The sequence below is a fragment of the Anarrhichthys ocellatus genome, unplaced genomic scaffold (assembly GCF_004355925.1).
Source record: "Anarrhichthys ocellatus isolate YVR2014 unplaced genomic scaffold, GSC_Weel_1.0 scaffold1, whole genome shotgun sequence".
Classification (NCBI taxonomy): domain Eukaryota; kingdom Metazoa; phylum Chordata; class Actinopteri; order Perciformes; family Anarhichadidae; genus Anarrhichthys; species Anarrhichthys ocellatus.
In genome coordinates this window covers 5655-22365 of record NW_022280031.1, presented here as the reverse complement: position 1 = coordinate 22365, position 16711 = coordinate 5655, and the positions used below count along the sequence as shown (strand labels likewise).

At 41.4% G+C, this 16711-nt stretch overlaps 1 protein-coding gene across 1 annotated transcript; it reads right to left on the bottom strand.

Annotated features, from left to right (window-relative positions):
* Positions 1–38: 38 nt before the first annotated feature.
* On the bottom strand, positions 39–15472 carry ppm1j (protein phosphatase, Mg2+/Mn2+ dependent, 1J). Its single transcript, XM_031859105.1, has 10 exons — positions 14963–15472; positions 8278–8392; positions 6461–6790; positions 5165–5277; positions 4793–4877; positions 4212–4330; positions 3536–3599; positions 3290–3397; positions 2067–2218; positions 39–1437 (listed from the first exon to the last, which is right to left on the bottom strand). Exons 1-10 carry the CDS (start codon positions 15223–15225, stop codon positions 1290–1292), a joined length of 1497 nt encoding a protein of 498 aa, XP_031714965.1. The 5' UTR covers positions 15226–15472; the 3' UTR covers positions 39–1289.
* Positions 15473–16711: the final 1239 nt, after the last annotated feature.

Genomic DNA, 16711 nt, shown 5'->3' with positions numbered 1-16711 from the left:
TAGAATAGCATAACACTGGAAGGGTCCATTCTGAGTGATTTTGCAGGGAATATTTTATTGCTCAAGTAAAGTTACGGATGGAAGACTTTTAGTTGTAGTGGAATATTACACAAGTCAGTATAGGAAAAAGTGAATATTTAGTAACTGAACTTTCTTCTTAGTCAAACTGTAATTATCAGTGACAGGCTCTCTGAACTATTCTGACTCATTAGTTGAACACATCAAAGGTTCATTTCCTTCTGAGTAATGGACTGAGGAAATAAACAAGTTCAAAGCAAATGGGAAAACTCTGATTTATTTCCAAGCTGGTACACACTTAATAAGGCATATGTGTGAAGTTTATCACATCTTACTATACCGAGACATTTACTGAAAACAGATTACTTTCTCATGTAGTTCAATTAAACAAATTATACTTTTCTTTCATATTCTTTTTTCACTAAACACAAGTGGAACCTTTTTTAATGTAAAGATAAAAAGAAAACAAATCGTTTATAAGCACATTCAACAGGAAGGTTATCACAAACCAACAGGCTAACACAGAGCATGTGCAGCAGTCTGCAAGTGCCAAGGTGTCGTCATTCATTCATCATTAACACAGGAAGTACGGCGATACAGACCCAACTCATTCGGTTTGAGTCCAGTGCTACAAAAAGGTCCATTCCACTGTTTTTACTTCCTACATGCGTCTTTAATGTACAGACATGAATCTAATGATTTTTTGTTTGTTTATCTTTTATGTTTTGTATTTTTTACAGATTTCCAACCTTATGCCTTGATGACATCTCTTTGGTTTCTTCACATTCTTTGCTGCAATCCCCTAAAATGATTGTGAAACCGAGGGAGGCTTTTCTTTTTTACAAAAGGGAGTCACATTCAGGGTATGACATGAAAATGAACAATCCATTCAAAGGATTGAGGAGCGGTCCAGCCATGAACATTAACAGGAAACAAAAATACTATGAGGAGTTTAATTCGCACTGGCGACGGTCACAAACAGCAGGTCTGGGAGGAAGAGGGTGACATCTCTTATAATGTCACCGAAAATCTTTTGTTACATGTCTGAGAACAACCAAATGATATGATCCTGGGTTGGGCTGAAGTGAAGCGGCTTGGACTGGGTGTAGTCTGGGTTGATGAAGGTGCTGATCAGATCCGAGTCTCCCCTATGACAAAGGTGCTCTTTTCTCCCGCCGCCCCATCGGTCGAGGGTTTAGGGAGCTTGGAGGTACCGTGGGAAGGTACCCTGAAGGCGTCATCCCTGTCACAGCAGTCGCTGCGACACCTTGTCATGTCTCTGACTCCTGCCTCGCCAGTGGGATGACAAACACAGTGATGTCGTCGCCTGAGCCCAGTCTTTCATTGGGTAGCCGCCAGCCGCGCTCTTTCAGCACGCCTCGTGACCTCATCAGCAGGTCCTGGGCTGCCAGAGTGTACCTGAGTAACACACAGAGGGCAGAAAAAAAAAATACTAATTACAGTAGTGAGATGCACTGTAATTTAAGACGAGCACAAACACATACAAAATACAGATTCATATTCAATCACTTGAGTGCGTATATCGGACAAAATTAAGCTTGCTTTTGTGGTCACTAAAGACATGATTTTGGGCCTTTCTGACTTAGTCAGTTGGGTAACATTTTATCCCCCCCCCCTCCCAACAGTATATAAAAATATAGTAAATATTGTAAGCAGATATAAGGCCTTATAAAGGGTTTTTGATGTAGTTGTCAACAACTTTAATGTCTCTATATAATATTACACAGTTGAAATCAAATCAAATATTAGGCTAGAAATAGTGTACATTAACAAAATCTTAAAAATGTCCTGACATCTGCATACATGTTCATAAATCACCCAGCTAGAATGTTTACTGTATAGCCACTACACATTCACATGAAGTGCAACTTTGCAGGAGACCTGAGTATTTGTCACCACCGAGTGGACATACTGAGAACTGCTTTACGCAGGTTTTCTGAAACTGCAGCTTTCATGTGCAACATGTTCACACGGCACAACACGACGGAACAAATAAAAGGCCTAATGTAATGGATTACAGGGCATACCTCATGGGGTCAGAGGGGTCACAGCCAGACAAGTAAGCTGACACAGCATCTGCCGCTTCCCTGTCCGTCGTTATGTCCCACAATCCATCTGTGCCCATGACCAAGACGTCGTCTGGGCCGTGTTTGTTTTCATCCAAGTTATAAACCTTCACCTGTGACAATAAGAGATATTATTGATGAAGTTCTATTGATCATGCTGTCATGATAACTGTTTGTTCTTGTGTGTTTATGCTGGAAGATGCATGCAGGAAATGGGGCATGTTTTTTTCATATTAAGTTGAACCACTTATTTAGAGTGATTTACAACAAGCGAGTGATGTAGTTGGATTAGATGAGTTCAACAAACAGAGGCCTGATGATATTCCTGTAATGCTGAGCTGAGAAGTGCTTGAAAAGGAAATGAGAAATAAAGTCTATCAAGAAGGGCCGAGAGTATTTTTACCTCCATAAAACAAACATAAGAAGTGCTGTGATGAGTGGCAAGAAGCGTGTGTGTAACTATTCCTGAGCCCTGCAGCCCTGTGCACATTATACGCTTCAATAAATTGAAGGAGGAATTTGATTATGAAAGCAAAGATATACTTAGATATCTACAGGTCAGGGATTATTATGTGATGAAAATTTAAAAAAAGGCATTTCATTCAAGAATCATCTCGAAACTTTATCAGGGCTTACCAATTAATTTAGTCACAAGTGAGTATGAGCCAGCCTGATGAAGCCTGTGGTGAAAAGAGTTGTTTGCACAGACACAACCTTCTCAGTGTGCACTAACTTATTTCTGTTTTTTTATATTTTATCTTGGATTGATAACAGAATAAGTCATTATAAGAAGATCTCTAAAAGTCTGCTGGATGTCACTGGTTTTAAACAGAACCTAATGGACTTAAATAATGTATGAACAGATTTATGATGAATTATAACTCAACATTTTAGATGTGGAGCACCTGTCTTTATGTCACAATATGGACATAAAGACTATACAGTAACAAACGTAAACCCCACTCGGTTCCCATGCTTTGCTGTAAAATATCTTCAAATAAAAAGGTGAAAAAATGTTTGGTGCAGTGAACAAATCTGTTTCTCTGCAAAACATCTGAGCCTGCAAAACGGCAACAAAAGTGCACAGCTTTTGAGCAACAACAGACAAAGTGAAGCCCAGGGCCCAAAAGCTGCTCACATGTATGCTAAAGGCTCCGAGGTGGCTATAGCGACGAGGCACTCACCTCAGGGACGCATGAGAGGAAGGGCTTGATGTAGATGTTGGAGTTGTACACCTTCAGGTCATGATCTCCCAGCCCACGGGTCACTCCGATTGTCGCCATGACGCGTGCCTGTATACAAACACACAGATGTAAAAATGCCACATCATTTCATTAATCTGCACAGACAGACTGAAAGACCACACAATAAATGTATCAGCTGTAGAGAATTCGTCGAGCACCATGCATTGGGTTCCCCCTGTTTCTTACCTTTTTACCCTCTCCATATATCAGGGGGAATTTCAGATCATCTTCAACAATTGTCTTATAAGCCCTAAAACGAAAACAACCAACAGATCTAAGATGTAAGTTACTGAAACACTGGACAATTATCAAGCAACAACTTTGATAAGTAATGTTTAAAGGAACAGTGTGTAGCATTTAGGGGGATCCATTGGCAAGAAATGAAATATCATATTAATAAGTATGTTTAACCACCTGAAAAAAGAAATCGCTGTGTTTTCGTTACCTAGAATGAGACGTTTATATCTACATACGGAGCCAGCCACCATGTTTCTACAGTAGCCCAGAACGGACATACCAGTCACTGGCTCTAGATAGGCTCGTTTGCCTTTTTCACATTTTCGTGCTGACCACCATAGTTGGCACTCTACACTCTTGCTACACGGGAGAAGTTTCAGTTGGTTGCAATCTGCAACCTCTGTGCTAGATGCCGCCAGATCCTACACACTTCAAGTCATTTTTTTCATTGGTTGTAGTTTTTCAAATATTATTTTTGCTTCTTGTCTCAATTTCTTGTGTCATTGTAAAATGTATATTTCGGGATTGAAACTTCAAAAAGCAATTTGAACCCAGTACAGAGTAAAGTGTTCATGTAAAGTGATTAACAGTCAGACGTGTGATCAAAAAGGAACTTGGTGTTTACCAGCCAGTCATGGTGTGGTCTCTGTAGAGCATCTTTTTCCCCAGCTCACTGTGCTGGATCCTACGAGGGAACTCAATGTGAGTGAACTCATTACCCAGGAGCTCTGGCCTCAGGAAGCCCTGGAGTGACACACAAAATGGGGCAGGTCGCGTCAAACTACAGAATGAAACGCTTTACTTGTAAATGTCTGTCACACCTCTGAAGAGAAGCTATAAGATTGCATGTGTAACAGAAGACTTGCAGGACCGTATGCTGTATACCGAAACAGCTCCCTGTTTTAGCAGCAAACATCATCCGCCCACTCGGTGACTCAGAACTAAAACCCATGAACGTCACATTATTTCTGCATGAGACAGGATTTCCTCCCTCGTCTTTAGGGTACCTGCTTATCACGCTCAACTTTTCTGTTAGTAAAACCTCATTTGACTGTAAAGATCAACTGTTAATATTTATACTCCTTTTACAGCTTGTTATGTACTTACCAGATTATGAAATCCCCTTGAACAGATTCTATACATTTAGTTTATTTGTCGGGTGTTTTTAAAATAATTGTATTTGAAACGTAGAAGTCAGAAGATTACCAGATACTGTAGCCGCTGTCTCTCTGATTCCGGTGTGAATTCATTCGTCATTGGAATCACTTCATTATTTCGTATGATTATGGCCCTGTAGGGGGAAAGAAGAAGGGGGGACCGAAGTGAGAAGGTTCACAAAGACAATACTATATTTTCCTTTTTTTTTCTCACATGAGTAGGTTGGAAAGAAAGATAGTTGGTAGGAGAAGGCTAAATGATGCTGCAGTACTCAAAGTGAACCCCAGGGGGCTCAAGAAACTACTGTCTCTGAGAAGATCTCCCACATGAAGCTCCAGACACAATACAGTGGAGAGTGAACACATTCACACAGATTTGATCATGTGGTCTGCAGTAAAGAGCTTCTTTCAGTTCTCTTACCTGCTATCTCCAGCATTGGCTACGTAGAGTTTCCCCATTAAATACATGGCAGCTAAGGCACAGCATCCACCAGAGATGGCATATGATGTTTTCTCCTTTTCAATCAGGTCATCCTGAAATACAAAGAGAAAGAACCTCTCAGGTTAATGAGCTCTCAGCGCCCTGAATGGCTCATTATTTTCTCCATAAATGTTTATATTCAAGACAAAACAGCAGTGCTGATGAAGAGGAGAGAAACAAGCAGGCTTTGTGAATACATTACATAGGCTGTGGGTGATTATCCGTTTCATATAAACCAGACAGTAGCTGCATCAGTGAATCACTTTTAGTTTCCTGACTGCATGAGGCCGAGCGGATTCGGTTTACTTAAACGTAAGGAACGTGAGTGACCTTGACCTTTGACATCAAAAATCTAATCAGTTCATCCTAGAGTCCAGGTGGAATTCGAAGAAAGTCCCTCCAGATGTTCCTGAGACATCACCTTCACAATAAAGGATTGGACGGACGGACGGACTTTTAGACAAACAAACAACCCAAAAAACATAATGCCTCCGTCCATGGCTGTCGCCAGCGTGGAGGCATAAAAAAAATAAAATCCCTTTGCAGCCATGCTTGCAGCTCTTCTCCCTTGGGTACGGCAGAGCTTTGAGTGAAATGCTAACATTAGCATACTAACATGTTTACAATGACAATGTTAACCAGGTGTTTCGCACGTATACAGATAACCATGTTCACCACCTGAGATTAGCACGTTAGCATGCTGACAACTTCTAATGAGCGCTAAACACAAAGAGCAGCCGAGGCTGATGGGAATATCATTCGCTTTGCAGATGTTAATAAAAAGAGACCGGACAAAGTAAAAGTAGAATCTGACGATGGCGCTAGATGAAAAGTTAAGGGATCACCAAAATGATCACAAATCATTCTGAGGGGAACATGAGTTTCACAGCCATCCATCCAATAGTTGAGATATTTCAGCCTGGATCAAAGTCGTGGACCAAAGAAACAGACCAACATTGTCATCACGTGAGCCACGTATCTAGCATGTTGAAAAAAGCTTTGAAAGGAAGTTAGATTGACCAAAATAAGATCTTTCTCCTCTCTCCCTTTGGTGCAAATCACAACAGAACAGCTAAGATGGTAAGCCCGCAGTGTTTTCTGTGAATTTAAGTTAAACTCTTCAGTAATGTTTCTGTTTGAAGATAAACATGTGGACAGATACCTCGTGCAGCTTGAAATATGCAAAGTACTGTTGCCTTGTTGTCTCACAGAGCTTGTTAGCGATCATCTGCTCACCATCTGTGTGAAGGCGGTCTCTATGACTCCCATCACCAGGCTCTCCAAACTGACAACCTTCTCCATGTGAAAGCGCACTGAGGCGTCTGTGACAGCGTCGGGGTCCCCTGTCTCCTGTGCGGCCCCCTTCTTCGCGTCCGCCTGGTACGGGCTGCCGTTCTTGGCGAGGCAGATAGGAGGTGCACTGGTGGGGTTCTCCAGCAGGTGACAGACTTCTCCCAAACGGTCTCTGATGAGGCGGTGAAGGAGCTTGGACGCCATGATGGCGGCTCCAGAACCTGCATGTCCGTCAAACACGCCCCAAAAGTGGAGAGGGATTCCTGTACCATCCTGAAAAATGTATATGAGCATAACAACATTTAAAATAAATGTAGTAAAAACTAGTAGTTGTATTGTAAAAAAAAAGAAAAGTAAAAATGCCTATGGTAACAATTTAAAAACCTCCCATGAGTTTACAACTCTGAGCAGAAGGCACAGCTTTGTGAGTGTTTACAGGCTCTGGGTCTGCAGCTGGTAACATTTTAATGCTAAGCAATATGCTTCTTCCAGTTCAGGTCCCTGCAGCAAATCTAGATTATAATATTATTTGAAAGCTGGCAGGACATCAAAATGTTGTTGCTCTACTTTTAATGATCTATATGGCATAAACAATATTGAACAGAAGTGTGCAAAAACACAATAATATAATATTAACCTACAGTGAGAATAAACTGTTCTGATATTAGTCCTGACAGGATCGACACAAGTGATGGAGGGACTACGGGACAAATCTCACCGCAGGGCTTTTTGCTGATCTGCGATGATGCAATGGCCGATGGAGAGGCATTGCCACCTTTGTGTTTGAAGACATATTTACAGGCACAGTTGGCCTGACTGACTAACTAACACACAAACAGGCACGAGGCATCTGCTCACCGCTCTGATGCTACACTCAAGTGGGGGAGGGGGGGCAACAAGAGATGACGTAATTAATTTACACCAAATGGAGGACGAGAATGTGTGTGCGTGTGTGTGTGTGTGTGTGTGTGTGTGTGTTTGTGTGTGTGTGTGTGTACAGGCGTAATAGGTCTCAAACAGATATATTGACCTGAACATTCATTGTGTTTAGAAAGATGACAGGACTACAATCTCTGATAAACTAGTCTTTGGCCTGTGCTCTATGGAACCCCGTCACCTATGAAACACCAGCTCAACAGGGCAAACCTGTAGTGTGTGTGTGTGTGCACATGCACATTTATATTTATTATGTCAAGTAAATTATTATATTGACTGCACTAACTAGATTTTAGAGAGCAAAAAAACCCCTCAATGTTCAGCCAGATATGGCACGTTAAACCTCCAATAACTGATTTTTATCGAAACATTGACATTTACACAGCTAACATATTAGCAATCAGTTGACTGTAGCAACATTAGCATCAAATTGGAATCGTGTTTGCGGCAACCTGAGGGTGAAGACACTAAAAGTGCTTATTTTGTGTATTTTCTAACTACTAAAACTGAGTTTATCAGAAACATTTGGATGATAGCAAACATGGGAAAGATGAGAGGTCCCACAGGGACTGGAGGTGAATCCATCAATACCAAACAGGATACGAAGACACACTGGGTGTAACTACAGTGCATGCGATGACACCGTTTTAATGTCAACATACTGCTCAGACTACAGTGTGTTTGAAGCTACATAGCAAGAATCGCACACACCTTCAGGACTTACAGAACACTGACGTCAGATTGAAATCATTATCACTAATTGTTTACTGGACCAGCCAGCCTTCAGCTAAGCATTTGTGCTGACGTTCGGGGAGTTTGCTCACCCCGTTGTCCTCCAGCATAGACGAGTTACGATGTTTGCCACTCGGCTTCTTTACGAACACCTTCTCACAGGAGGCCTGGTCCTCGTTCAGCATGCTCTTCCCCGCATTGATCACCCTGATGGAGAAAGAGGCGAGGAAGAAAGATGAGCCTGGAGTCAGATGATTTATAGTGTTCACTACCTCTAACCGCATGAAAATATAATAGCATCAGAAAAATGTGGGGGGAGAGAAAGAGTGAGGAAAAAAGTGGAACAGGATGCTGTCATGTCCCAGAGGGAACTTGCAGGAGGGATTAAGTGTTTTTATTGTGAGCTGTGGAGGATAATAGCTTAAGAGTAATGCACTGGTTCATACTGCAGCAGTGTTCCCTGGAGGAACCAGTGCAGACCACTGGTGCATGCTCAAACAATCTCATCAACTTAGTTTGACCATACCAGGGTTGTTTCATGTTCTAGCTCTACAAATAATGTACATTTGTAAGTGCATGATACACAGTTTTAGATTTCCGGATGTATTTTTCCAACCGTTTGGGGTCTGTTCATTTCAGTACATTATGAAAATCAATTAGCAGGTTCTTGAAATTTAATTGTGTAAGCCATTATGAATTAAAGGGATAGAGTATCAATTGTTCATCATTCTGCACCATAAACCTGCATTCATTTTCACCACTTGGGGGCAGCCCAGAGGGTATTTATAGTAGTTTTAGTCATCGTTAATGTAAAATGATTGATAAGTGCAGCTTTAACTGCATTACCACACAATGATACGCTCTCAGCTCCATCTACAGATAGCACATTCAAGAATCTACTGACTGATTTTCATTCTTTATTGAAGTCAATGGAAAGTAATGGCTTCCTGGTTCAGTGGGAAAAATGCAAAGTCTAAAACAAACAAAATGCAAAATGGTGAGCTGTGTATAGTATTTACAATATGTAGTAAATGGACTAAAACATACAAACATGCATTGGCATGGTTCTTTAAGCTGCGACATTAGGCTGCAGTTTGGAGCTCATGCTGGCATATTATGTAACATTTTCAGTTTCAATTATAGATAAATGTCCCATTAGCTGAATAATACGGCATAATGCCTATATTGCGCAATTCTACTCATTCAAGTATTGTCATTAAGATTCCCTCGGAAACTTCTGCAGAGGACGGATTAGTAATTTATCAGTTGCTGCTGGGATCATCAAGAGGAAGAGACCAAAATAAATATGAGACGAGCAGTGAGGGAGAAAGAGAAAAAAAAACTGGACAGTCAAACAAAGGAGACGAGAGAAAGCCAGAGTAACAATCTCATCAAAATAAGACCTTTGACCTCTGGCTTTCCAAAATAGTTTAGTTGATTACAATCTCTGCAGAAAATGTCTGGCCTGAAGCTGTGATATCCGAGAGCAGCAGAAATGAGGCAAAAAATAAAAGGCAACTGCTGCCCAGATCTGGATTATAAAAAGCCCTTTCACTGTCTAATCAGATGAAAGCAGGAGACAGGCATTAAGGCCAATGACAGGGGAGAATTTAGTCGCCTGATTGTCATCTTAACTTTCCACCAAGGGCAAAAGATGTCACAAAAAAACATAGAATATGTTTTCTATTTGCTCTTATTGAATGCTTCAGCCATTGCAGGCTGAGAGTGTGTTAAAAAGGCCCACCATAAGACCTTTAAACACCGTTCTGTCTTGTAATGTTACTCTTCTCTAAGACGATTTCACATTGTGTCATTTTAAATAAACATATTTTTGTATTAATAAAGTTAATAATGTTGAATAAAACTTGTTTTTCCTTGTTGAAAATCCTGATTTAACCATGAATCACTTCACTTGTCAACATAATAAATGTCTTCTTTCTACATTTCTGCAGTGTAATGACGTTTCCCCTCTCCCACAGTAAAGAATCAGCAAAGTACCTTCTGTCAAAGCAGTCACATGTGCTCAATGACCTAAAATTGGACATAATGTCGGCGGCGTGGGAGGATGTGACTCTAAAAACAGGAGCTCAAGCCTTCCTATAATGTGACTTAACTCTTTCGCATGTCTGTGTTTCGGTCATATGTTTTCACAACTTGTGACTGAAAACCGTTTTTGGTCGTGTTCGCTAAAACTATGTCTGAACCCTCCCACTGAACAGTATATCATGTCAGGACACTTCAAAAAGGGGAAGTTGGGAGTTCCAGTGAATTCTGTAATTGCGGCTGTCGGACCATTTTAACGTCATAAATGTGATGAAAATGTCTGTGCTGTTATTAGATACTATTTCTCTCGCTGGAAAAAAAAGACTACTTCTGTTGTAACATGTAGAGCTGTGGCTAAGAAATGTACCAACTATCACCTGATCTCTCGTCAACCTCTGCAACTCAGGAAAATCTGACAGGGAGTTGTGTGGTTCGATCAGAGGCAGATCAGTAACTCCTCTGAGATTATCCTTCCAGATTTTGTGTTGCTGGTTATTTCTCACTAGACATTTAAACTTTCTGAAACATGGGCATAACTGTTGTACCCGTGAAGTGTGTTAGTATGTCGTCTTTGTTCATGATGCTGTTTGCATAGCCAGCGGTTAAAGTAGAGTTTCTGAGTACCTGTTTGAGCAGACAGGCCTGTGGGTGCGTATCTGATCCTTTTGCTTACACCACAGGCACATGTCAGAGTAAAAGAGTGGACTGTCTTTAACCAAGTGAATGTGAAAAAGATGAATCCCCCGGGGGCTGCTGAACTATGTTACATCAGGTGGAGGGGAGCAGCTAAACAAACACTGCATGTCTGTACAAAGTCTTCATCTGTAGCATGAAAGAATTAGTCTCGTCATATTCTGAATTCCTTTTCAGGGAGAGGAAGTGGCTCGTCATCTTTGCAACACACATGGTGCAATGCTTAACTGACACATGAAAGGCGAGAGCTGACAGAAACAAATATCCAGTACAGTGACTACAGGTACTGGAGTAACTTGAATATTGCTCAGACCATAATGCAGGTTCTGTAATTAAAACGTACGGCAACTCGTAAACTGTGTCTCACCGTCACGCCAGGATCTGGACACAGAATAGTGTCAGTTCAAGCATGTGAGATGTGAAACAAAACACGGTTCAAAGTATCAGAGACGATTACTTTGAAGCTATCTACCTCAACTCACTCAAAGCTTTAAAAGGCTTTTATTCTCTACTTTCCTTTACTTATCACTTCTATTGTGCTCAATTAAGAAATAAAGCAATCAGCAATGTACCTAAACCTACAAGAACATCTTTTTGACTACTTGGAGGCAGGAGAAGCAAGTTATGAACACAACTTCAACATATTTTTTGAAGTTGATATGGCAAAATCGTTAGCTTATTTACACATCCAAGAGTTACGGAACAACATCATCATCATTTTGATTCGTTGTTTCTGGCCACCCGATGAATTTATGTCCAATATTCTCTCTGTTTTAGCTCTGTGTTTGTTCTCTCCGACCAACTCCTGAGGGAAACATTTTGCTCTTCAGCTGCTAAATGGTCCACTGTGTCCACCAGCTACTTGCTACCTTTGTCTGCTGTTTGGTGCTGAGCAGAGGTAGTGTACAGTGAAAGGACACAGAGTGAACCAAAACAGTGAAGTTGCGGTCGGACAACTAAACAATGAACTGAAGTTCTTTGTAAACTCTGTAAAGCTGAGGGAAGCTGCAGATTTCACGTTACACATTGTTTTCACAAAGTCATTTGACACATTGGTATTATAAAAAATACTGATTATAGCCACTTTAACAAAAGAGGTACTGCACATTCAATGCTAAGTCTGACAGGAACTGTTTCCAATCTCATGAGAGAATCATGTATCCAAATGTTTTCAGCATGAAATGATTGTGTTTAAAAGTCGTTCTCTTATATTTGCTTATTCACTTCAGGATCACAGAGAGCTTTGTTCCTCCTGTGCTGCCCGACTCACATCTGTTTATTCATGCATTATTAAACATATCACGTAGAGTTATTATCTTGTAATTAGATTGTCATCTAAGCTTTCTGCCAAGCCGACATTTCGCACTAAATATAGACTTTATGTCTCTTGTTTGCTGTTATTGGATCAACCATTGGAGGCCGACAGTGTGTTAGGGTAGCTGAAACAATGGCCACCATCATCCCTCTTCTAATGTTTTGTCTTGTAATGTTTCTCTTCTCAAAGAGGATTTCACATCGTGGCATTTGGAATAAATATATTCTAAGTTAATAATGTTGAATCAATCGTCATACAAGTGAAAAGACCAGCTTGTACCTCGTTAAAATACTATTTTCCATAATAATGACAAAATCCTGATGTAACCACAAGTCATCTCAACATGAAATGATTCTGTGAAGAACTCATCCGTTCTCTAATATCTGCTTATTCTCTTCAGGATCACGGAGAGCTTGGAATTATTTTTTCTCCTGGACCGTTGTGCTCGCCTCACATCTGTTTATTCATGCATTATTAAAAAAAACACATAGAGTCATCATATCATGGACGATAATCAAATATATATGGAGTCATACAGCAGAGGCTATATACCGTATGAGTTATTTAAATCTGTTCCCATTTGTATCTTAGCTTGAAGAAAGAGATAATATCCATGAAAACATTTCCACAATGAGTCTGTGTCTCCCCACACTCTCTTTCATGATCTCAGTGCCGGGGCCTGGAAGCTTGCCTCCGTATCAAATTGTATTAAATTGTATTAAATAGCCATTCGACAAGGGAAACTTTGAGTGGCTCACCATTAAGTGCACTCACGTGTTGATGCTGATACGATGTTGTACTGCAGCATTATGGCATCAATTAGAATCATTATATCGAGCATAAACCTGCATGCTGCTTAAACTGCAGACAGATTTTAGGCTGACGAAGGAAATTAGACCCTATGTGTGTGTGTGTGTCGTCTGACGTCTGAGACAACAACCAAGCTTTCACTGCCATAATCTTGTGCAACACACGGTTCATCAGGACCAGTGAAAACATACCAAAAATCAATGAGCATGAATTCTCATTACCATTAATGACTCTAACTAAGCGGTATCAAAGTGGAGAAGTTGCAGAGTCTGAATGAAAGCCAGCAGGGCGGCCTCCAACTGGACAGCGTCCACCTCTACAGTTTGGCCTTCATTGCTCTTCAAGAGGAGTAAACAGCACCGGACAAAAGGGGTGACGCTGTTAGATGCTCCAATGGATAAATCCTGCTCTGCAAGGTTTTTTTATTTATTATTTCAGCCACATTGATCTACAGTGATGCAGTGTTTCAATCAGTCCACGCACATCACAGTTCATTTAACACCTTTTGATGGCTCCGAGTAGTCTTATCAGAGCCATATCAGCTGCGTGAGTAAGTAAATAAATTCTTCAATCAATCCAAAATAAACACACAGCCGTATATTCATCCGAGTGTTCAACCTTTACAACCCCATTACAGCAGTAATTTGGCATTAATGCTGCACTTTGGAGAGAGGACAGAGCCCTTATTTCCAGATGTTTCCATTCATTTATGGGTTTGTTTGTTTTTTGTTCGTGCTGTCCGCTCACACTTTGTAAATTTAACACTGACGGGTCGGATGTGGACTTTTCAGATTTTTCCAGCACTGACAGCTGATGCCTGAACAGGTCAGCCTATTACACTGTGTTGTAAACAGCACTGCTATTGCCGCTGATTACAGTCTCGGCGACTTACATCGAAGTCATTTGCAGCAGAATGCAGATGACGGTGCACATTCCCCCACACTATAGCCACCCTCATTTGACCTCCCTCGTTCAGTCTTCTGAGACGCTTGTCGTCACGAATCTCGTCCCCGTCCCCTTGAGAATCTCTGCATGAGTCAGCCTGTTTTTTCTGTTTCCACACTGGGTGCAGCAGGACAGGCAGGGGGTGGTGTAGCCCATATGTACTATAGGCTATTCAGTACCCCCCCCCCCCCCCCCCCCACTCCTCTAGGAGAGTGGAATGTCTGGAAGTGGTTGATTTTATTTTCCTCAGCGGGGAATCGCCTCAACAGCAAATCTTGGCCAATAGTGTGAATGAGATGGTGCTGCTTTGTTTCTACCTGTGAGAGCACTGCAGGTGTATTAGAGTATAAGAGCACCTGCAGTAAAGACAAAGACATGAGCAGTTCTGCATCCACACACAAACGGTCATGGTCACTAAACCCTTTTTCTTTGTTTTCCTTTTGAAGTAGCCTATTACACGCAAACACAGACTCAAAGGCTCTCTGTGAATGGAAAACACAAATAAATAATCAGGAATCAGTCTCTCAAAGTGGTATTGATCATCAAAACGATCACGCATGTGAGGAAACACACAGAAGGGCTGGTTGGTGACATGAGTAGGAAGACATTTCCTGCTTTCACTTTTGTATCAGTTCCAGCATAACTCTTTAAATCGACTAGAGGACGAGCCTGCATGTCAAATGTCTTTGAACACAAATGTCACCGTGTCGTGATGTGGAGCGTTTTGACTATAGTTACACTCTCTCTCTCTCTCCTCCAAATATCATTCACAGCCGCTCAGGAACTGTACCACAACAAAAGGCCATGTTGGCCATCATTTGGCTGCTGCAGTGCTCTCAGCAGCTGAGGCTGCAGCAACACAGAGGCCTGACACTCAACAGGAAACTAATAAAATCATCATATTTGGTGATAATAATAAAAAAACATTTTGGGGGGGAGCGGGGTACATTTCGTCCGTGAACGCCACTCACTCTGCGTATCCCGTCCGCCAGTGAAGCCTGCTGTCTCTCTTTAACGTGAGCACCGGCCGTGATGCGTGCTCGGTGGAGTACTGCAGGAGCTCCGGGGTGAGGTCCAAGAAATCCGGCCGGCCGTAGGGGAAGCGCGGCGGCAGGCTGTCCGGACCGCAGGTCTGGCCGCCACCTGAGTGATGGTTGTGGTGGTGGTGGTGTCCGTGCGGCATCATCCCTCCCACGAGAGTGGACATGGCGTTTTTGACTTTGCTGATCATCATCGGCACCGACTGCAAACAAAGATCCGGACGGGGAATTAAACGCGATGTTACGTTAGAGAGAAGAAGCCCCAAAACAATACAAAGCTAGCGACGAGGGTCATTTCAGGAAGCGTTTCCCCCCCCCTCTCCTCGGCCCCATGTGACAGCTTTCAGGCAGGCAGACTCGATGTTTTCCTCATTCAAACAGAAAGCTCTCACTGGCTGTGCGCAGGCTGTAATCCGGCAGATAACTCATCTCAGAAGGCAGGGCTTCACAGAGATGTGCTGCCAGCCCTGAGCACATCGCACATCACACACACACACACGCCCAACATATTGCCTAACAGCTACAAGAAGTATTGGCTGCTTTATTCACGAGTAATAACATAACTTATATCGTTCATGTGAAAGTCAGCGGATTTAGGAAGCCATACCATGATATAGCCTATGTAGCGTAATTATGACCATTCATTTGGACAGCTGTTAAAGGACACTCAACATGTTTTATTTACACACTTTAACACGTAAAAGAGACAGAAACTCATGTTGTGAACATCCACAAGGGATAGGCACTGGGTAACACACAGGTCCATCGTTTGTTGAGTAATTGATTGTCAAGAGATTGATTAAGGTTCATGAGTGTCACTTTCTAACAATAAACCATCACGTCTTCTACAACAATAATAAATTAGGAGGGCCACAGTTCATTTACATTTACTCAAGTACTATACACAAATACAATTTTTATTTCATTGTACAATTTACTTCACTATATTTATACTCACTTGCCACGTCATTAGGTACAATTTTATGTAATCCAACACAACAGATCTGCCATAACATTCCTCTTTTAGGAATATTATTCAGTATTCATATCTATAAAGGGCGCCCTCTTAAAGAAGTGAATATTCTCCTGGAGACAAACAAACTGATCACATGATGACAGATCTTTCAAACACGGTTTCTGGTTTTGGGAGGATTCTCAGAAACAGGACAATAATGAACTGACATGCTTTCAGAACTTTTTATCTTCACATTCACTATATGCCACTGTAGCAGAGCTTGAGTACTGACTAGTCACTTGTACCATTGTACTGTAGTTAGTTAGTAGAAAAGGCCCAGTAACCATATTTCATGTGTGACATCAGATAGAGTTCTTGTTTCGAAAGAGGAGCAGCACTAATGGTACATTAAGAGCAGCCTGTGTTACATAATCACTTTTATCTGAGGTCACAGTTCATCTTTCAGCCGACAGCTTAATTAAGGACCGATGCTGAGATGTGATTTATATGCACAAGTATTGATTGTTTTCTAAATAGAATTCGTCCCATTCCTACTTATTCCAACTGTCAACACTGCTCTTTTATTTGTGTTCTTGTCTTTGTTACCGTTTAACAAACAGAATCAGAGTTTGTTTACTGACGTTTGTTATGAAAGACACCGTTTCTATGGGCTACATGTCATCTGCATTGGGACTCAATTCTAATTCATGTATTTGTTCATTTAT